Source organism: Ptychodera flava, chromosome 5 (assembly GCF_041260155.1).
Source record: "Ptychodera flava strain L36383 chromosome 5, AS_Pfla_20210202, whole genome shotgun sequence".
NCBI classification, from domain to species: domain Eukaryota; kingdom Metazoa; phylum Hemichordata; class Enteropneusta; family Ptychoderidae; genus Ptychodera; species Ptychodera flava.
In genome coordinates, this window is record NC_091932.1 from 18,411,859 (window position 1) to 18,435,179 (window position 23,321).

At 39.6% G+C, this 23,321-nt stretch overlaps 1 protein-coding gene across 1 annotated transcript; it reads left to right on the forward strand.

The window, feature by feature from the left end:
* The first annotated feature begins 429 nt into the window (after positions 1-429).
* Positions 430-21,606, forward strand: LOC139133559 (uncharacterized). The gene is made up of 14 exons (XM_070700287.1): positions 430-495; positions 2,711-2,721; positions 3,064-3,158; positions 3,768-3,818; positions 7,706-7,812; positions 8,160-8,436; positions 12,397-12,441; positions 12,774-12,880; positions 13,242-13,467; positions 17,257-17,363; positions 17,747-17,982; positions 18,461-18,576; positions 20,278-20,426; positions 21,409-21,606. The coding sequence occupies exons 1-14, from the start codon at positions 430-432 to the stop codon at positions 21,604-21,606; spliced, it is 1,791 nt and encodes a 596-aa protein (XP_070556388.1).
* The last annotated feature ends 1,715 nt before the right edge of the window (positions 21,607-23,321 follow it).

Genomic DNA, 23,321 nt, shown 5'->3' on the forward strand with positions numbered 1-23,321 from the left:
ATCAAGAACTTTGTTTCCGAGGCTAGTAAGGCCTTGGCTGCTTGCTGCCAATCTGCATCACAGAGGGGCATTAAAAGGATCTTAACAACGATTTCCTTGTCAAGAGTGGTATGAATAAGGTTCGGGGCTTGCCTTATGCCCAGGAACCAGTTCTTGCTGTTGTCACAGCAGGCCTGATGATGACCAAACACCACACAATAAATACAGGACGCCTAAAGAATATGGGTACGATTATCGTCAGAGACGGCCTCGCCAAAGGGAATGCATGCAGTAGAAAGCGCAGAACTGCATGCAGTGGAGATCATGGAAACACTGGTAGCGGAGCCTGTGCACATGGTGAAGAAGGATATGAATGTGTTTTTTCAAAGAAAGTCCCAGTCGAGTGGAAGGAGTTAGTCAAGATCAGCCAGCAGAAAAATGCATAAGAAAATGGCCAATATACCTAGGGCAGCACCTTCGGAGAGCGGGCCTGAGGCACCAGAGGAAGCATACATGGTAAAATGATTGCTACATTCTGCTAGATGGGGACAGGGTCGCTTTGACAGTCCAGGGTTTTTACTACACAAAACACAAGCATGACTGTCTACCAGTCTACCAGATAGTCATTGGGCAAGCAGTGGGCTATGGGACCCTCCTCCTTTTAAATCCTGATCCCGCCTATGCTCCTGCTTCTTCTTCTTCTTCTCTTAACATATCAAATGATATATTCACCTCTGCAATGCCTTTGAGGAAATGAGGGGAATTCTTCCCTTGAATTTTTATATTCATTCAATATTAATGGTGCGATGGACACAAAGACCCTCATTACCGATTTGTACGATTAGACGTTGCAGGCAAGGCTAGAAGCCCACCTAAAACAGAGTCCTCAAGCTTTGTGAGCCATAGCAGTGGCTGTTGTGATGATGCACTTGCTTGAGCAGAAAAATATCCTGAAAGACTCCAGTCTTTGCAATGGTGGTAAGGAAGAAGGACTTCAGATATATTCTTAATGCGAGTGCCTTCACCAGTGTGCTTCCCCAGAAACTATCTGGCAGGGGGATCCTTTAAAGTGGAACTAAAAAGGCATGATAGGGCATCCGAGAAATCCAGAAAGGAAAGCGTACATAGAGCAGACGCAGTGGAGCTAAAACTAGAAAAGAAAGACACAGAACCAAGAACACTAGGATAAGAGGAAGTTGACTTTGGTGGTTGAGGAGTTGCAGCTCGTTTAGAAAGAGATCGGGTTGGGCCCTCTCTTATAGCCGATGAGCCTAAATTTCCCTAAATTTTCCTAGTACTAAACGCCATGTGATTGTCAGGAAAAGTGGGAATTGATCTTTGTCTTGAAAGGTCTGGTCAGGGGCCTTGTGGTATTTGATTTGACCTGCCATATTTCTCAAGGCTTTCTTTAGATTACTTGCTGCTGACTTGCCTCCGACTTACTGTCGGACTTGTCTGTAAAAAGCACTGCCCTATCAAGAGCAAGACACTTGCTGAAGGCTTATCTTTGAATACATTTGCAGTATTACACGGAGAAAAAGGACAGCATGAAGCGTTCCTCCTCCCCAGACAGCTCCACAGCTCATTTTGCTACCAAAATCCGACAATTCTGTGATAAAGGAGGTCCAACAAACCAATTCCCTATTTCTGCCACACAATAAAGTGGACAAGTGCACCTACAAGTATGCTCTAACAACGATTGATGTTGCTTCCAACTTCAAGATCGCTCAGCTCTTGCCATTAAAGAGGCCAAAGAGGTGACCCAGGCCATCTCTCGCATCATAAGAAGGTTCCCCATTGAAGTGGTCCAAACTGCTTTAGGTCTATTATTTATATATACGCAGTGACTCAGCTGCTTGCAAAGCATAACGTCAAGGTCATGCATGGGTATATAGACGTCCATCAGTACCGAGAAATCATACTGATTCAATAAGATATTGGCTGACCAGCTCTTTCGGTACAAGTACACTCAAGAGATGCATCTCCCTTCTGGATTGCATTTGTATGAATGAGTCACCATCATTATGGCCTCGACCAAAAAAGCCATCTAGCTGACTGGTTAAGGCTTCTGATGACATAAAGGCTAGAATAGTGGCCCTTTGCTTCTGCATCCCGTTTCATCAGCCTTTGCAAGCAAAACCTCCTTTGGGGTCAGTATCCATTAACTGTACCAGTGTAGTGAGCTTAAGGACAGTGGTTTCCAGCAATTGATCCCATCTGTTCCTTGACTGGCTTGGGCGCTCAGTGACCAAAGCTGACGAGCCTGTGCTGTACTATTTATAGAATGGGCCACCATTTGAGTTTGTATGCAATTAATTTTTCGTAGTAACCCCCCACACAAATCTACCACTGGATGGGGTCCTTAGGCATTGACAACTGTTGTCCCTTTTTATCTGTTACACTCGAGAGACTTTATGTTGGCACTCCTGTGGCCCCTTGTACTGTAACTGTTAGACAATTGTCAACTCTGAACGGCTGGATATCCTTAGGCTTGTAAGCCCATAGGAGCTCAATACTGCAGTCATCACAGCAATTATTTTGGGCCTCGTTGAGACGTAGGATATCATCGACCTAAGGCTAAACCTTAGCCCCTTGGCTTGGGCATGGTGCTTGTTTGCCACGTGTTGTTTGCAATAATCTTCTGGAGGTGCTGCTCTGCTAGGAGCCTTACCCTGGAACCCTCCTTTGAGGGACAAGCTGCCCCTTTAAGCTGGTGCATGTACTCTTTCAGGACACAACAAGGTAAGCGAGCTTTGATCATTGGACATAGTTGTGAGCGATCAATACATTTTCGAGGCCGTGAATGGTAAGGCTCTGGCTGTGGACCATAAAAGTATAACTGTGACACCAGTCGCCTGTCTAGATGGCCGGTTCCACTGCCCCTATGCTAACCTCCACCATGTCGTTCATAACCAGCTTTTCACTGAGGTCAGTGCCTTGTTTGGTGACTCGTATGTTTAACTTCTGGCTGTCCTTAGGATGGTACAGAAGGGGGACAAGGGTGTCTTGAAAGTGGTGCTTTTGACACTGGAATAGCAGCTCATGCGTTCAAATGCAAACTTTCTGTTTTGATGTCATGATAAGGTCACAAGGCATCCTGGCAGCAACAAACCAATCTTACCCTCAGCAGCCAGGGAATGCCTTGGCAGCCCTTGGCACTGGACTTTATAAGGTCAGAGGTGGGCACCCTTTTTGAGGGCTTTTAGGGCCAGGTCGACCTCGACCTCCTCATGGTAATCGGACTTCCAATGCAGCCTGTCAGGTTGCATCTCACAAGAAATCAGCAAAGGTTGACCCTGGTTGCCACGGCAAATAACTTGACACCCTTGTGTTTGAGCTAGGCAAGGAAGGTCTCAAGAAAGGACTGGGCTATGGTGCAGACATCATCCTGCATGATCAAACAGGTAATTTTCTTCTGGCCCATCCTTTTCTTGGTCCACTCTATCTGACCACTCCAGCTGAAGAAGGTGTGATAGGTCTGGATCTGGACCCCTCTGGTCCCAATCAATGAGTAGGTGTGAACAAAAGAAGATCCTTCTGGTGGAACACAGCTCGATCGCTCTGATGGTTTTGCCACTGCCTCTCAACCATTCAGGTAGCTAAATTTGTGTCATCATGGCATGTTGCAGTGCTGAAAGAGATGTTTGTTTTTTTGGTTACCATTTGTTACCTATGTGTTCGTGCTTTGCAAGGTAGGCCACATGTTCCATATTCATGTACAGTCTCACGCCCTTGTCATGTAACTGGGCTGGAGCAACTGTGGTCAGGTACATTTCCCACTCTGACAGGTGTCTCTGACTATGTTGTCAAGCTCTCCTTCATCAGTCACCCGCCATGTGGTAAGTCATTTTCCATTGACCACCTCCCAAGAGCTAGACGTCTAATGGCTTACCCTGGGTAGCTTCTTGAATATCCCTTTAGCCTCTCTGCTATGAGGAACGTTATATTTTTGGACAAGGTATGGCGGTTGTGGCAGATGAGTTTTACATCAGCCCTATGGGACTGGTACTTCCCACTATTGTATAAGCCCTTACCATTGTTGTCCCACAGAAACATCACCCTCTTGAGGATATTTTCCAGTTTAGCCACATCATTGACCATTGCAGAGAGAGTTCTCAGAACACTTTACCCCACTCCTGTGTTTTCTGTTACCATGTTAGTGTGAGCTCCAGGCCCACCCAGGGTGCCCTCAAAGTGCTCCATGACTCGCTGGGCATACAGTTTAGATTGCCTTCTCTTAGTGGACCAAGTTGGTGCCGTCTTGGTCTTTACGGGAGATAAAGACAATGCATTACTAGGGTGTAATGGGGTAGGCGTTCTGATGAAACATGCCATCAATCCCTACCTGCACACGATGTTATGTATCCAGAGAGACATTAATGATGGCCTATCCATTTTGCATCTGAGCACAGACTGGGTCAATTTTGTCTCCGACAACCCAGTTGCCTTTGTTCTGAACGAGCAGAACTCGAGTCTCAGAATTAACTTACATGCTGGGAGGAGTCTTGCTGCCTTCTCACCTGTCATGCTAGCATCAATGGCCAGTTTACCAGTCCTGGCATGTATGTCATCAGTGATGAAAATATCACCAATGTCAAGTCGTCATCTGCTTCAACCCTCCATGTAGAGGAGACCATTGAGGCGTCATTGACCTTAGACTTGTACTTGACATCATCAAGGATCTCAACCTACCCGTCGGCTCTAAGGGGTAATGGTTGTGGCTATCCAGGATAATAATATCATCCATAACTTGTGATGAGTTGATGATGGTTGTCATGAGTGTACTCTTCCTAACTTTTGCCATTCAACTCCCTGCAGTTGAAGGTTGAAGGTATTATATATACTAAAAGCTATTTTTAAATCAATATAAAAAGCAAACGACCTTTCACCCACTTAAACATTATAATTATTCCTTCCCTCCTTTTCCTCCACTAACATCCCTTTCTCTTTGTGTAACAGCCTCATATACTCTCTTCGGTACCCGCACCCTCGCTCAGATGTAGCACATCTTCGGGAACTTCCAAGTCTTGGCTCTGTAGTTTTGAACACTGCGCATTCATAGAACTCCCTAATGCACCTCTTATTACAGAGACCTGTTGAGCTTACCCTAAGCCACTTGCAAATGTTATATGATAATACTTTTAGTTCCCTATTCGTTTAATAGTATCATTTTCAACGCCACTGACATTTGTGGTTGAGAGTGTTGTTTGGGGCAGTCCGAAATCCTTGACATTGAAATGGGTTTTTTTTTTTGGCGAATTCAAAATGCTGCTGCTGAGGAGGACCAGGTGATATTTTGGCAAATTAAAAAAACCCTGGCCCAAAGATGGATATCTTGAAGGACAGCCGGGGCTAATGAGGTTGGTGAGTCTTCCCTGGCACTGTCTCTATGACTCCAAGGGCTATGGCCCGCAGATGGTGTTGGAAGCATTTTTCTTGATTTAGGTTTGGGTCTTAAATGAAATGAGTAAATAATACTCGGAAGTGGTAAACTGCACTTTAAAATATGCTACGAGGATTAAAATGGAAAATAAGGTTCAGAGGAGTAAACTGTCGAGATGCGTTTTGGTCTTTTCAAAATTCAAAATAAATTTATGGAGGTTGGGTTCTCTCGACAAATGGTGCTGGGAGCGTGTCTTTGGCGAATTTGGTATCTGAACGGGAGATGTGAGCCTTTCCTAGCAAAAACTTCAATGGTCGGTCTAGTCGCCATCCCTGCTGCTGGAGGGCATGGAATATTGTTATCTACTGCACTTGCATGTATGCAAAGGCCAACCTATGAGCAACAATGGAAAGCACTATCCGACATACCTACTACAATGTGAAAAGAAGTAGGATAAATATTTAGGCTAATCATGCATCATAGACAATACTATTAGAAGTAAAATTTACATAGGTGTCGAATGCCCCGAAATGTATTCGCCTAGTCTTGCTAGTATTTAAGTCTTTAAAACCTAGTAAGTTAAGTCTATTTAAAACCCATTATTTTGAAGTAAACTACACAAGAATGTCAAGTTTTATGGTGAATTCGTCCGATACAAATATATAATTATACACTGTGTCGATGAAATGGACAGTGCTTACTCTTTTCTTTTTATTGTAGGCAGAGGTATCCAATCAATAAGAAGAATGGATATTTGTGGAAACAAAGGTGAGCCTTTTTTCATGAACATAGATTAATACAATCATTAATTTACATCGCAAAGAAGACAGGACACTGTACTGTACGATTCATTTGCAATCAAATATATCCGTAGTACTGTTACATAAAAAGTGGTTAAAATTTTAGTATTCACTTTAAGGCTACGCCACTACACTCGTACATTTTTATGTATTCTAATTTTAGGTTAAGATACCTAAATACCTTTTTGTTGTTATATTTTCTTTAAATGAGTTTTGAAAAACTACGGATCATATTTTTGGCAGACTCTGTCGATGCAGTGTGCCATGTCATGGTCTATCCCAGTTAACACTCATTGCACACATTTGCAAGAACTCAAAGTAATGCCACATCTAACCTTTCATGAATGATCAGCCATTGTATCTGTTGCCATTATCTTTCTCTCTCGCCACTTTAGTTCATTTGGCTGTAGTTATATGACAATACGTTTCAGTAATAACAACAAAGAAGTTTGCATATCAGTTTAATTTTCGTAATACGTCATAAGCTTAGTCAATGAGATATTTGTCGAATCTGATTATAAGTTTTTCCCCCTAGCCCATTTACAAATCCGAGACATGCATCGGTTTTCTTTCACGTCAAGGAGGATTTTGCTGTTTGTAGATTTTCGACTCTTAAAACTTTGATTTTCAGTGTAAGTGTAGGACTTTGTCTTTTGACTTTGGGAGAAACAGAAACAGTCATATTTAATTTCTACTCCACCCTGGGAAAGTCACTGAAATTTTTTCATTGTCTTCTGGCTCTGTGTCACAGTCAATTACTTGTGCTATCGTCCAACGGCCGGCCTCGTCAACTGCCTCTACCATTTCTCCTTTCTTATATGTAAGAGTGGCCATACTGTTACAAACGGTTTCTGGCTAGCAATTCATTGATTTCGTTCTTTTTATCGGAGATGTCACAGGATACGCGCAGCTCTTGGACTAAGGACACATTACGTTATTTGCATGTGCATGAAAAAGCTGGACATGTGGAATGAACGTTCCATGCTGTTCTGATCACATTTGCATGTATGATCGATGCGCGTTACTGAAGTGAAGCGTCAAAAATAGGAAACTTGAATGAAAATGAACGAAGAATGATATTTTGTTTCACCATATTTCTAAAACTTAGTTTAGAGCCTAAATTAAAGAAGAAACTAGATTACTTGCATTGAAAAGTGGGTAGTTCACTTTTTCCTGTCAACATAGTTCCATGTGCAAGCATATGTGTGTGCCCATGGTATTGAGTGAGTCGTTACAGACCTGACGTTCTTATCATAGCTCCAGCTGGATAAGATAAACGCAACAATGGAACATTAACACCTTTGGGGATTAAAAGTCTTCTGTTTGTCACCCGAGTTAACAGGCAGCAACTCGGTTTCAGGTACCATCCAAGTTAATGGAGCCTTTCCGTAATGACTGGGAAAAACGAATGCCAGTGTTTACCAAATCAAACAGCTTAGTTTTATTTCAAATGGTTGAGCAAATGCTATATTTTATAGTTGTTTAGGGGTATTTCGACATTTGAGGTCGCTTGTAATTTTTTTTTTAATTTTTCCTATGACAGCAATCACGTTTCAGATGATCACAAAAAAGATTGGACAACTTAGGCTCAAAAATGACGTTCGTTGTATGCGGTATTGCTACTCACTACTGATACGGGCAAAGGAACAGGTGATGTTATTTACGAATCTATAAGACTTCAGTAAGGCCATGTACACCATATAACAGATACATATATCAAAACTGGAATAAAACTAAGTAAGAGAGAAAAGTGTTTATGAATTATTTAATATCCAAGCTCTGCGACGTATCATGGTACCAATTCCTGTCCGTACTATCATCATCACTGTCATTTTAGTATGTTTCATGAAAAAATAGTTAACAGTCAATAAAACAGTCTATTTACTTGCGCAATAATACTCGTTCTTATAAAGTAGAGAAATATGTTTTTTGTATAACAAAGACTTCGATGTAGCAAATCCATTCAAATTGCATTATCGTATTTCCAATCAACATAGAGAGAGTCAGACGCTGAGAAGAAATTAAAAGGTGGCAAGAAACTGCATGGTGTAACGATCAAAGTCAAATGTGAAGGAGAAAAGCATCCAATTATTTTGGGGAGTGGCGACAAGAGCTCTCATGTGCTTATAAGAATGGATAAAGATGGACCAATATGTGAAGATGAAGAAAAACTGATCAGAGAAGACATAATCGAACCTAAACGCTCATGTACTTGTTTTACCGAAAAGATTGTTGACCATTCAGAAACAACCACTAATCCTTCCTCTGATGAAGGTGAGAAGTACTTGACATTCGCCTTTAAAAACAAAAAATATATAAAACAAAGGAAGACAATCAACTAAGAAAGTTCCTGTTAAGTAATTATCGGTACCTTGTGTTTATACTGAATATTTCATTTGAACTATCGATGAATAGGTTCACTGTAATGGATGCTCATTTGGTCCTTGTGTGGATTCCAGCTAGTTTCAGCTTAATGGGCATAGGTTTGTGCACAGAAGTCACTTTTGAGCTGTATAATTTGATACGGTACAAGACGAAAAGCATTCAGGGTCAAATGGCTTAAAACTCTTCTCGGTAAATAGTTATAAATAGTATTATACCTTTGAAATAAATCGGTATAGTGGTCAACATTTCTTACAAAATGGCGCAGATATTGAAACTTGAACCAAGTGATAGATTTCAATGTACTTTTTTGTTTCGTACAGATGCTGTAAAAGACATATAGAGTCATTATTTAAGCAATTTATTACGGTTTGTCAATGCATAAGTTGAATGGGTGATTATGGCTTTGCTATAGTGGTTAACGCGGGAAAAGGTACGAGACAAGAGCCAGACCACTGATGCATAAGAGCTGCCACCGTTAAAGTAACACAATCCACGGCTGCTTCGTTCCCTCATTTATATCTATCTAATATACTTGCGTTATATCCTATGAGTCATCAAACATTCGCCTATCTACAGCTCTTAGCCACGTTCAAGACATTGTAGCTCCTAGTACGACCAAGTTCACATCATAAAACGTAAACCATGGTCAAGACAAAGAGAAGTAAGGACCCTATGCAAGCCACACCTCGCTCATCCCCGAGGTCCACATGACGCCCAGCGCACCTCGCAATGCACCTGCTCCAGCCAGTTCCAACAGAAAGTTCAACAGCCGATTGCAGAAATACAGACCACATTGCAAAAACTTATGGAAAGCGGTATTGGAACTGCAATCCACTCCTGTAGCCCACTTAAATCATCGAAACGGGTCCAGCAACAATAACCACTACTTCAAACTTGGATATCACCCTGCCTGGTCATCAAACTACCAGACATTATGAACAATCCTTTTTCAAGTCACCCAAATGGACACGGACACCGATGGCAGCACAGTGCACATCTGGGATCCCTCTGCTGTTGGCGGCGCCCCTAATAACAACAAAGCACTAAATATGGCCGCGCCCATGTATCAGTCGACGAAGCAAGCTAACCTAAATGAAATGACATGGCACTGATCGCTAAGGGCTGGGCCGAGGGGCAAATCACTCGTTGCTACATCCCCATCTGACCTGCTTTTCCCTTATGTAGAGTAGTCAAATCTCAAGGCCTTTGTAAACTTCATTAAGTTCAACAAACTCAGTGACTTACACCCTGATGCATTAGCTCCTCGCACACCACAGGCTACAAAGACACAAAAAGCCTTTTACCCAGACAATTCCATTAAATTCACCATCCAGCTAAAACGCAAAACTGTCGACGACTTCGAGACCTACTCACAGTCTTACTTGGCTTCCTCCCACAACGGTACTTCTACCACCCGCACGTAGTGATCCAATAGGCAAACTGCCATTGCTTTGACACCGCAAATGCTGCAATACACAAGCCAGAGGCCTTGCTAAGTACGACAGAGCGTTTGCCATTTCTCCTGAACACTGCTCGCTACCCAGACCAAGTCAACTAGAGCAAACCCGACCCAGAGTTCAACTTCCTGCATTTCCAACAACACCCACACCTCCAGCGTGCATCATGCTTCATTATGCAGTCAACATGGTCATGTTAAGACCGATTGACCCAAATGCTCGAGCGGTACCAGCAACCCATTGTACTTGAAAGGCCCTGCACACCAGAAACAGTCTGACGAGCCACAAGTATGCTGACCCTTCAACATGGCTCATGCAAGACTCCATGCTGAAATGGGAGGCTACATGAATGCTCTGTGTGTAAAGCAACTGACCACAATGCCCAGCAAGACCACTACCTCTCCATACTAGAACCTTAAAGGAGCGACCACGAACCCAGAGACCATCAACGTAATGATACCGCAACCCTACAACCATCAACACTGCTCAACCATGCTAATTATTCACAACCCGGTAAGGCCATCAACATGCGCAACCTACAACCTGGCCCATCCATTGACAGCTTCAATCGAGTGGAAGGAGAAGTACCCTACTCACTACTCGTTCAATTTGGGGACTCATCACATATTCAAATTTGGGAGCTCTTAGGGGCTTTTACCTGTTCAATTTGGGGGCACTGATGATGCGGTCCCATAGTGACAATCAAACTATTATACTTTCTTGAAAAGGGTCGACAAAATGCTGCCATCTTGCATACTGAGTGAAGCACCTCACGAGGCAGCAGGATGTTTTCCATGTCTACAACAATGTCAACGGAACAGAGAACTCTATTGCACACTCACTTCCTTGCTCGCCGACGGAGAGCTTCGAAACCCTGGTGTCCTGAAGCAAACTCCGGACTTGTGCCTATATAATGGACCTGATGCCTTGCATACAGGACATTAGCACAAATATGAACTCTAGGAATGAATGGACACTGCTTGACATCCACATTGCCAGACTCCACCCAGTGGTACCTGGTTACCTCACCAGCCCCTGGGATGGGAGAGGGGACTACGTGGCACTGCGGCATCACAGTCATCATGCCTGAAGTTTGGTCATAATCTTTTTGGTTGCTGACATTGGCCAAAGTTGGTGCCCAGTAGCATGTTGTCCCATGAGCGGTTGGATCCTATGAGGGATCAAATACTGCTATCCAGGCTGCTGAGATGCCTCGACTCCCACACTGTGGCAGTACATACATCCACTGGTAACATGCTGCCCTGCCCTGAGGCCAAGCAAATCTCTGAGTGACTTCAGGGGAAAGGTGGTGACGATGCTTGGATGTGCCAGTGCCCCTGGATTTTGGCCAAACCCTTGTCTCTCTGTAGTTTCTTTGCTTTCATTTATAATTAACCATTTTGTTTACTAATCGGTTTTAAATTAAAAAGTATACCTTGTCAATCCTCTCCCTAACCACACAAAGATGTTGACGTTTTCCTCCATTTGGTCGCCTATGTAGTAGGATTTACTGTAGTTTCACAAATAATATGTGGGGGCAAAACCTACGTTGGAACTTTTTGTGTAAATATAACTATGTGTGTGGATGTTTAAGTACTATGTGAACCAGGATGTTCATGTTACTATTGCATTAAGGAACGGTATCTTGATAAAAACGTATTGATTCTTATTCAAGCAAAAATGAGAAATCTGTTGTCGGAAAACGCTTTTCAGCGCAAATACTTCAACAGACAACTTGTAAGAAATGTTACTACAGGCAATTATCGTTACGTTGTTAGCTATTCGAATGAAAAGTTCATTTGAAGCAAATATTTTCTTTAGATTACCCATGTTTATTTCAATTATTTGCTCTGTGGGGTTATTAAACAGAAGCATCCTTAGGTCAAAGGCCATGGTCATTTGTTCATACTCGGTTATCACTTTAAGGCAGTATATATCATTTGACACATCTTCAAGACCTAGCCTATGTAAATTGTCAGTGACAACCTTAATATTCACTTTGCTTTGAAGCCCTTTTCCATAACGGCCAACATTTCTCACAAATGACCAATGATGTTGAGTTATATTTCATTTACAGTTTAGTTTTGAAGTATAAAGTTTGAGAAATTAAAATCAGATTTCATCAGACTTTGATAATTCGATCTACCAATGTCCAAAAGTAATGTTATACTTATTCTCTTATTCAAGGCAATCTACACAAAGCTGTTTATTTTAAGTTATTCATTTGTGGTCGCTGTTGTCTCATTGATGTCTCATTGTCTCAGTTCCACAAGTAATATTTTTAGACTTCCCAAAGAAGAGGCATTTTAATATATATAAACATGAGTCCTGATATTATACCAGTATCTCAAACGTTAATATTCCTGTTGCTTTGACCTTGTCGAATCTACAGGTACCTCAGCCAGTGGTTCAGCACATTCATCCAGTCCTGATCAAGGTGAGACAGTATTTCAGAAGCTGCGATTTATGAGAGCAGAAAGTAACTTGAGCAAGTGTTTACTTATTAAGAATTTTGAACTACTCAAATATATGTCTATTTCCAAAGATATATAAACCATTCTAATTAAGAGTACTATCGATGGTGGGTTATAAAGCACAAGTTATCAGCATTATGTAATTATTTACTTCATGTTTTGTAAATAGCCCTACGGCATTCTCCAATCCGGACAGTTTAAAGTGGAGTGATATAACAAAATTACAATAACTAAGGTGTCCGAGGTGCTTTAGACATTCATAATCATATAGCTCTTTTAATTTTCCGTTTGACAGCAATAACATTTCAAAGAATCACAGAAGAACTTAACAAGCTGGAGAATGAAAACGATAAACGTTGCATGCGATATTGCTACTCACTTCTGCAAAGAGCAAAGGAACAGGTGATGTTATCGCCGATTCTATGAAACAATGAAAATACTGCTTGTATAACGGTGCGTAAATGCATCTGAAACCTTTCAAGGATGCATTTGTATCAGGAATGAAAAGCCCCTTTGGCCGAATTTATATAAGCGAATATCAAAAGACGTAGTGACATATCCCCTGTGTCATTCTGTAATTGTCTTCACACATTTCATAGAGCCGACGAATCCCATGAGTCAACAACAAACTGCATTTTAGCAGTTTACCTTCAGTAATTACATTCAGATAGATAAATTAATAACACACATCATTCTCTATCCTGAAGACTTTCATTACGCCTAATTTTAAAACTTTACTTTAATTTTGTCTTTCAACTCACAGCGAAAGAATGATGAGAAGAAATTGAACCCTGGTAAGGAATTGCATGGTGTAACGATCAACGTGTTTTGTGAAGGGCAAGAGAAGCCGGTTACTTTATCGGGAGGCAACGCCCATTGTGTGAATATAGCGATGGGTCATGATGGAAAGCCAGTATGTGAAAACGAAGAGGTTCTTGTCTCAAAGAACGTCATCAAATCAAATCGTTTAACAGACTGTTCTATTCATGGTACGTTTTCTTCTTCACCTAATTGGAGTAGCAATTTATTGTCTTGTAGATTTTTAGGAGTTGAAAATAACGAAAAACGCTTTTTGCAGTTTTTATCAACGAGTCAGTAGTTATTATTGTGAAAGGTCGATTTGAAATACAAAATAGCATCAATCTACTCATTAGCATATTATTTTAATTGGTGTTAATTTGCTGAGAATCTACATTGCATTTAGAGTCAAATCTCTCACAATGGGTAATCTTACAGTGCATGTCCGATTTTGATGATTAAGATCTATAAGTAGTACCTATATTTCATACATATGACACCCGCTCGACACTCTTGCAGCCAGATACCTTACATATATGGTCGGTATACATCACAATGCAATACAGAGGTACGTTGTTAACCCTTTGCTGGATAAGTGACAAATAATGTTCATGCAAGCAATTTATGTCTTTCAATTTGTTTTATACTATTTCCGTATTTTCTACAAATACAAGTTACCGACGGAATTTCGTATCTTCACTTGAGTAGACTTCAACATTGCATTTGCTAATGCACGGGTCAGGTTTGTCCCCATTATTACCATTCACTGGACGAATCAGCAAAATTGAGAATCAATGCCACACTATATAAAGGAAAGGCTAGCTACACGTAGTAGTCGCTTCATTCTTTCCCCTTGGATGGCCACTATATACAAAAATGAACTTAGTAGCATTCACAGTATTTTTGCGGCTGAAGAACTGACATAGCATCGTATCGGTATTAATTTCGTCACTGTTCATGAAGTTTGTAAACCAAAGATACAGTGTTTATGACGTTGGTCATTCCTTAACTGGGCGCAATTCATCCTTCCTAACTAGCTATTGGTAGCTCTTCAAGCTCAGGCGAGCATTGTTACATGTCAATGTTACAGTGCCATTTCTGAAAGCAAAAAGTAGCATCTCCATGTATGTAATTATTAATGAACGAGAGGTCTGATGACAGAATTAAACTATTCTGGATTAAAGTTTATATTTCAAGTGGTGTCCAGGTCATACTTAGGTGGAGGTGCACGTTGCCAAACAGTATTCTAACGGAATATTTCTCATCTACGGTGACAAGGAAAACCCTTCATAAAACAAATTTTCACAAAACAGAGTTTAGTGTGGTAGCAGAAATTTACTCGAATGATGAGTGGTTTGTATATTTAGGGTCAAAAACCTCCACTTTGATACTAATGATAACAATTAATAATCTTGATACTATTTTTTGAAATGTAATTTTTCTCTAGATAGAAGAGTATATTCAGAGAAAAATGACAAATTTACTTAGTATTATCTTTCCTCTTTCTAAAATTGAAAGAATTGAATGTCTTACACTCAAAAAGTGATTTAAAACATGATTATCAAAAATAAAATGCCTCTTATTCTAAAATGCCTTATCTATATTGCAAAACATAATATTAGTATTGTTACATAGCATTTAAAAACATAATGCGAAAATTTAAAAAAAATTTACCCAGCCAGACTTGAGTTGAACTCTTTGGAAATCTTCAAGGGGGGGGGGGAGTCAGGAAATGTGGTGATTTGTACACATTTGCAAGAATTAACACTTCTTTTATCACGTAATTTACTACTGCTTGATAAGCTAAAAAGTTGACCCAATCATTATTTCAATCTTGCATTGACAAATTCATAAAAATTGAACGAATATTTGTAAAAAAGTTTATTTGTGCAAAATGCACTATGCTAGCTGCAGCGCCCCCTTATGTGAAGGTAACTCTCGAGCGGAGGGATTTCGGTTATATCTGACATTACCATACAGTTCATATACATCATGTTCCTGCAAACACTGCAAAAAATTCCGTGGACTTGCGCGAACGAAAAATTAATCAGTAGTCAAGCTGACATTGACCTAACACCTGAATGTTTTAAAATAGGAAAATCGAGCTCAACGCTACTGTGGTGGCCTATGGGAAATTAATTAGTGGTCTTGTGCCTAATTGACGGCCAAAAGGAAGCCCTACAGGGGGACATATTTCAGTACATATGATGTCCTATGCTGAAAAATAACAACCTTTTGCACTTTCTATCACTCCGAACATTACAAAGGTATGTGGACACCACCTCAGACGCTAATTTAGATATACTTGGGGGGGGGGGGCAAATCCCTGCTGGCGGCCATATTGGACTCAGTCAGGAATAGGGGTATGGCATAGCTTTTTGTCAATTTCTTCTAATTCAACTTAATTTGTCAAACCAGTACTTTTATTGTTAAGACATACAATTTCTTGCTTTTATATCAAAAATTCGTGCAAATCCATCCGTAGGGGTTTTCTACAGAGAAATTTATTATTCAAATTTCCGTAAAAAGTCGATGGAAATAGGCCTATCCCCTGAAACCGGGGTTTAATTCTGGGGAGGGATTCTATTTGTGAATCATTATCTTTTATGGGAAGGACACAACTAAGCAATTGTAAAAGTTTTCTGATATGAGTGTTTGTGACACAAATTTGTTTGCCAGGAATGTGTTTTTATGTCATATGGTGTCATATGGCTAGGTACAGAGGTGACGCAAATTGCTGCCGTAGGGCCGATGAATGTATGTCTTGAGGCAAGTGTAGCAATTGAAGTGTAAGGTTAATTTTCTTTTATTTTAGTATTTGAGTCATATTCACCACTACTTTCATTGGTGTAAAAGTTGTGCACTTTTGTCAATTTATGGTTCACTATATTGGCAAAAGCCCACTAATTCACTTCCGGGTTCGTTACCCACGAAGATAAAAATAGTGCAGACCTTGAAGTTTTGATATCTGCATGGATGCTTGTTTAGTTTGAACTTTAACGTCAAGAATTTTTGTAAAGATATTTTTCTGCCTGAATCAAAATGCAGACTGTTGTGAATAATGGCTGAAGCATTTGGTGGTAATATGAGGAGTTCTAGGGCTATTAAAAATCATAACAATAAGCCTGAATTTTGTCAAAAAAACACTGAGGGCGCTATTTTCATCGCTATCTTAAAATTTCCGTGGACTTGCCGACACGAAAAATTATCAGTAGTCAAGCTGACATTGACCTAACACCTGTTAAGAGGATTCGTGCCGCTGAATGTTTTTCAAATAGGAAAATCGAGCTCAACGCTACTGTGGTGGCCTATGGGAAATTAATTAGTGGTCTTGTGCCATATCACGACAAATTGGTCTATGTCGCGGCATGCATTTATGAACGGTACCATTGCAGGAGAAAAGTTTCAGTTGATGACATACAACAGGGGTAATATGAATTTCCTAACTGTGCTGGTGTACGTCACACAGGTGGTGATAAGGGCCAGTACATGTGATAGACAGGCAATACCGAATGACTCTGCGCGTTCACTGTTAAAGAGACAGTTGAACGATCGCTAAAGTATGTCTGTACGTACGTTCAGTTCATAGGTTGTCTTGATGTGCACCCGAGATAGTGTTTGCTATCTGCATTATGAATCCGAAGAAAAAATTGTTGACTTATCACGGAAACGATAGGTACTGCTTGTCCTTTTTTACGCCAGATTCACAAATTCAAGATTATCATACAAGAGTATTACAAGTGAAGAACCCGAGCGTACTATGGCGCATAAGCCGTACGTCCGAGGTCTGCTAAACCTGTATCAGGGTCGTGAAATTTCAATAATTATGTACCTAATGGAGTGTCAAATATGTAATTAAAAAGATATTACGTAAGGATTCAAAGGAATAAATGCCTGCAATATCAAGATGTTATATCTTTACTTAGTGTTCGAACTAAATTAATCATGCATACCTCATTTAATCATTTTTCGTCGGACAGCAATCACATATCAGAGGATTACAGAGGAGATGGAAAAACTGGAGAACACAAATGATATTCTTTGCATGCGATACTGTTACTCACTGCTGCTAAGGGCAAAGGAACAGGTGATGTTATTGACGACTCTATGATACCTCCATATCTGGCGTACATTAGTAAATCGTATGATATATCAACGTTTACATGAAACACTCTGGAAAAGTCTGAATGTGGAGCTAAAGCATTTTTGGCCAATGCAACATTATTCCTGAGCACATCAGAAACCATTGTTTGTATTACCCTGAACTGAGGAAACAAAACAGTGAATTGTGTCAACAACAAAGATTTCGTATAGAAGTTTAGCAACTATTTTCTCGAAGTTAATTTTGGCAACCTGTATAATCATTCTGAATCACGGAAATATTCGATTATGACACTTATTTAAACAAAGTTTAATCTTTTCATACAAATCAAAATGGAAGAACTCTAGTGACGATGATTTCATTTTCAGAATGAAGCGAATGGTAAGGAGAGCACGAATGATGTGAAGAGGTTTAATGGTCAGAAGAAATCATTACATGGTGTAAAGGTGAACGTGTATTGTGAAGGAAAAAGAGACCCGGTTGTTTTAGGGGGTGGACACAGAAGCATCTCTGTCAATATAGCGATGGGTCCTAACGGCAGACCAGTATGTAGAAACGAAAGAGTTCTTGTCACTAATGGCATCATAAAAGAAGAAATTTTATGGTGAGTTTTGAATTATTTATATAATGTGACATGCACATCTGCTTGAAAAGAGCAATATGTAGTAATGGAATAGATGACACTAAGTTTGTTTTTTGTTCGTTTGTTTTTGTCTTTTCCAAAATAAAGAAAAGACCGTACCCGGACATGAACCTGAAGTCCGAGGGTAGTACTGCGATTTTGATACATTTGATGTCATAATATGTGTTCAAGGGACGACATTTGAAGAAGCTGCTGAATATGTTGTCATACGGGAAAAATGCGATCCAATGGCCATAGGCATGTACGCAAAAATGAACATGTCGTCAGAGAAAAAGCCAAGCGGAATTGTTAGCACTTTTGTTGCCCATTTCAGAGCCCCCTAAAAATATTGCCGTTTTCGATCCCTGCAGCAGTAGGTAAAAAGTTAACCGTACAATTATGAGCGTACCTATCTTTTGAAGGAGTTCATCAATACTATTTTTCATTTTCAATGTTCAAGTTTTTATTGTGGAAACGAGAACAAAAAGGACGAAAATAAAGGCCAAAAAAGCTGCAAGAATTGCGAGAATCAAAGCGAAGAGGAAGCGACGACACCTGTGGAAATCCCTGGAGGTTGTAAATCCCTTTTGAATAGCGATTGTTGTTGTTTGTTTGTGTAGCTATTTCCGTACCTAATGATTGAAGCACTGTCAGACTGAAGTCGAACCGGCGATATTTTGTATTTCTATCTTCACCTTCGTATTATTTCGAGGAATAAACTTTTATGTGCTTTAGTCCAGCAAGCAATTACTCTTCAATTTGTTATCCATCGTTAAAACTTATATAACTTGAAGTAAATATAATGAAACAATGATAAGGTCGCTGGCCCGGTCCGTCGTAAACAGGTGACACTTAACACATTCAAGTTTCGCGATGACAGCGTCGATAGATGAGATCTATATAGCGAAGGTATTCATCAAAATGTTCCTCAACGCACAATTGCACAATTGACCAAGCTATTTATTGTGGACAACTTCATAAATGAAAACTTTTCGCGGTCAATGCGAATGACACAAGACCATGCCCGACGAGAAATACAGATAATTCTGTCTTCAATATTGAAAGTAATTAGCGATACAAGGTGTTATCACTGAGGCCGATGCAAACCACCTTATTGACTTCTGTTCAGTCTCTGGCCCTGAAAAGGACACGTTTGGCTTGACAGTCACCTTTTCACGAGCGTGAAGACTTGTCCTGGCAAATACAAACAGTCAGTCGATCTTTATAAACGTTGATATGTGAACATCTCGGTCTTCGACACACGTAAGGATTTGGAAATAAACGAGACCCGATGGCAACCGAATGCTTGAATCAGAGGAAACATTGCGACGGTGACATCTAGACCATGATATCAGTAATTCTAATGTTTCTTTTAGGAGTGTGCGCCCGTCAGATATGTAGTCATGGAATTTTACGCCTTCTGTTGAAACGCCGGACTATTTTCAATGATTTATTAGCTGTATTTCTCTGTGGAAAGCTGCGATATAATATTCTGTGCATAGGTATGCCTTAGTTTTATAGGTTTTATACAGCAAACAAAGCCTACAAGCAACAAGGCATTTACTGTTACAGTATTAGCTTTAATTTATCCAAATTAAGGAGGTCAGATGCGAAGACAGATACATGTAAGCTAATAACCTTTGAGTTTCAAGATAGTTTTGGATTTCGTTGTATATTTTCCGTGTCAATGGCGAGACATACACCAGGTCTGTATCTTCACCTCGTGGTGGCACTCTTCTTCTGATTTCACACGCGGATCGCCGCAATTAATCTTCGAAGGAAGCATTCTCATGGTAATGGTCACAAATATCTCTATCATAAATCTGAGAATCTTTACTCTGACAGTGTCCATAGACGAATTTCGATCACAGGTAACGTTGCCATGGAAAGCTGCGCAATGTTGCTTTCCTGCTCTTTTTTTGGCAAAGACTATCACAAACAACGACTATGGCGAAAATTGTTGCATTAGAGATCAGAACATGCTCCAAATGTTACATCAATAGGAGACCGTTTCATATGTTGTCCATTTCGGTTAATGTCCGACCTGTTTCTTTATATACATATCTAAATACTGAACATTCTTTGGAAGATAAACAATCCGTTGGGAAATCCTTCCGAAATTATCAATCTACCGGTTATGATATACGAATATATCGTAAACGTAATGGATGACATATTGTTACAGTAGCTGAAATGAAATATTAGGAGTAAATTATTGTTATTGAGCAATTTTTATTCCAAAGGCAATAATTTCATTCTTCTTTTACCATTCTCCAGCAATGAAGATCGTTTGCAAGCCAAGAATAAGTTTTCGACATATTTGTGAGGCGAAAGCCAAATTAGCGACTGAATATGGACTTACAGCAGACGACGATATTGCCACTCTGAATCGCTGCATCACCTACATTGAACACCAGAGAGCCGCCGTATGTATCTACTTTACCAAAGCAATATATCAAGTCGAGTTACACTCATAATAAGTGTCTGATAAATGCGATACCATCTTTACTTTTTTACCACTTTTCTATAATACATTACCAAACATTCAGGTAGTACACTCCTGCATTGAGACAGTACGATTCTCATTATATATACATATAAAGATAAAATTGTTGGAAAAACCAAACTGCCAGCTGCTTGTTAGCGGTGTGATCGAAAAGGGGCAGGTCAATGTTGTGACCCCCCTCTAAGGCACTAATGAATGGAACTCTATTTGCCGTAGAGGGCAGTCTACCCTTGAAAATATGAAAACTACAACAGCATGTATATAAATTCGATTATCTTTCTATAATCGTGGTTATATATATATATATATATATATATAATATATAATATATATATATATATATATATATATATATTATAAATACATTGATAAACAAATTAAACTTAATGCTAGTGGATCTTATTATATAATTTAGCAACTTTCGTCGCGTCTTTACATTTAACACGATAGCAACTATTTTGGGATACTTGGATGGTGAAGTAATGTCGATTTAATCTGCAAATGTAACCTCATCTATTTTCCTTTTAAGTTACACACTTGTTTTATGAGTAATTTATAATATTGCAAATTCAGCTATAGATGGCATAACACTTTTGAGAAATTTGAAAAAATGACGAATCAAATTATCCCGAATTAGTGCAATCGTGTTATTTTTTAGTTGTTTCCTGGCACTCAAAATATGGACTTGCTCACATAGGGGGAACTTCAAATTTTAGCTAACGTTGTTGGAAAAAAATGACGAAATATTTGCTCTCCCAGTCCTTGTCGTTAATTATGCTCGTTCCCAGAAATAGGGATTGGTTAACATAAATTGGAATTTTGAAAACATTTGTTACAGAACGCCACATGTTATGTATATATACCACTGTTTGAACTACCTGTTCTTTCTTTATAAAATACAGGTCCTTGAAAATGCAACATTCATCGTCTCTTGCGGCATTGAAGTTACCGTCGTTTTGACTGCCGGAAAAGGCAAACATGTCGTTGAGTTTGCAATGAATGAAAAGAGAAAACCGATCGTAAAAGCGATTAACGATATCAATGATGGATCTTTCAGACCTGGTGCTTGTGGAGGTAAAACTTTGTTTACTTGTAGTTAAATTTTGTATTATAACGTATGTATTTGTGTGTGAAAGAGTCTCACCACCCATCAGCCTGTCACAACGTATTGATGCGGACGTATGCTCTCTCTCTCTCTCTCTCTCTCTCTCTCTCTCTCTCTCTCTCTCTCTCTCTCTCTCTCTCTCTCTCTCTCTCTCTCTCTCTCTCTCTCTCTCTCTCTCTCTTCTCTATGTATGTATACTATGTATGTAGTATGTATGAATGTAAGAACGCATGCAAAATATATAGTTATCGTATGTGTATAATTAGACCATTAATATCATATCACATTTGATATGTAAACCACATACAATGTGAAGTTATGATGCGGTTTCAATTGAAAGACCACTATCTGTCATATTGTGTATTTGTCTGCGACATGTACAGTATTGAAGTGGTATCTGCTATGTTACTTACCGGTCAATTATATGAAATTTGCAACAAGGAATAGAGATTGAAAAACCGATCGAAGCATCACTATTCATACGGATAAACTGTGATTACACATTTCAACTGGTGTTTATTCTATTTAACAGCGCCTCACGTGAACAACGTAAAGGAATTTGGTTATACGGTCTTGTCTGAAGCAGTTATTGACACACTTGTGGCAGACTTCCAGAAGTGGAACTTGATAAGCGTTGATGACAAAAGACTTTTGCTGTTTGTCAAGAAAGTATTCAAAGATAGGGAAGGAGAAAGCACGAAGGTAAAGCAACATTTTTTTGTTCTCAACCCATTGTTGATGGCCATAATAGTCGTGCCAGCAGCTTACTGACTAGGCATGCGAAGATTCATAATTTACTATGCGAGTAACCGGAAGTGACCCGACTATCATGGACGCTGCCATGTTTCTTTTAGTGTTCGTAAATAAACAAATACAAACGTGCAAAGTGTTATTTTGTAACACGCCATTAATAAAATATACTTCTTTTACATAGCAAGTACGTATTATTATCCACCATGTCACTGATACAAAAGTTCGATACTATCACCCCTAAAAACTAGAAAAAGAGAGAAAACTATCGTGCTGATAAGCGGAGACATATGCAAAGAATGCTTGGATTGAATTTTGAAAAGCGCCCTCTGTGTCAATAACTAGATGCAAAAATTGCCATTTTCAATTTCTTGTGGAAGTTGGGCAGTGCTTTTTCTCTTGCAACGATAAAGATGGCACAATACGTCCCTCGTTAATACAATAGGGAGTTATCATGATAAAAATTGCCAATTATTATGTCCAACGTTTTTACACATTAAACAGAAGATCCTGCAGGGTATCCTGTAGATGAACTATTTTTATCAGAGGGTAAACTTGGATAGTTGTCGTACAAACGCATATAGCAATTAACAATTAATTCTATTTTACCCTTTACTATGACTAATTATGAATAAGTACAAATAACATTTCTAACTTAATAACCCCTGGCGCGACAAAAGGGCTGAGCCCTTATAATATTAGAATTTAAACTGCTTACAGTTCTTACTTATTTCTTATATAACAAAAATTGCACTTAATGGATTCCTGAACATTTGTGCAAAAGAAATGTTACCAATGCCTATATTCCGAACGTAAATATTACTCTCAATTATATTGCCACGTCTGTAAATTAAAGCGTTGCTAGTAATTAGATTTCTCATATGACAGGTCATAATTCGTAGGTGAAAATACACTTTATCTATATCTTCTACGCAAGACTATTCTACATTCTCATAGGCA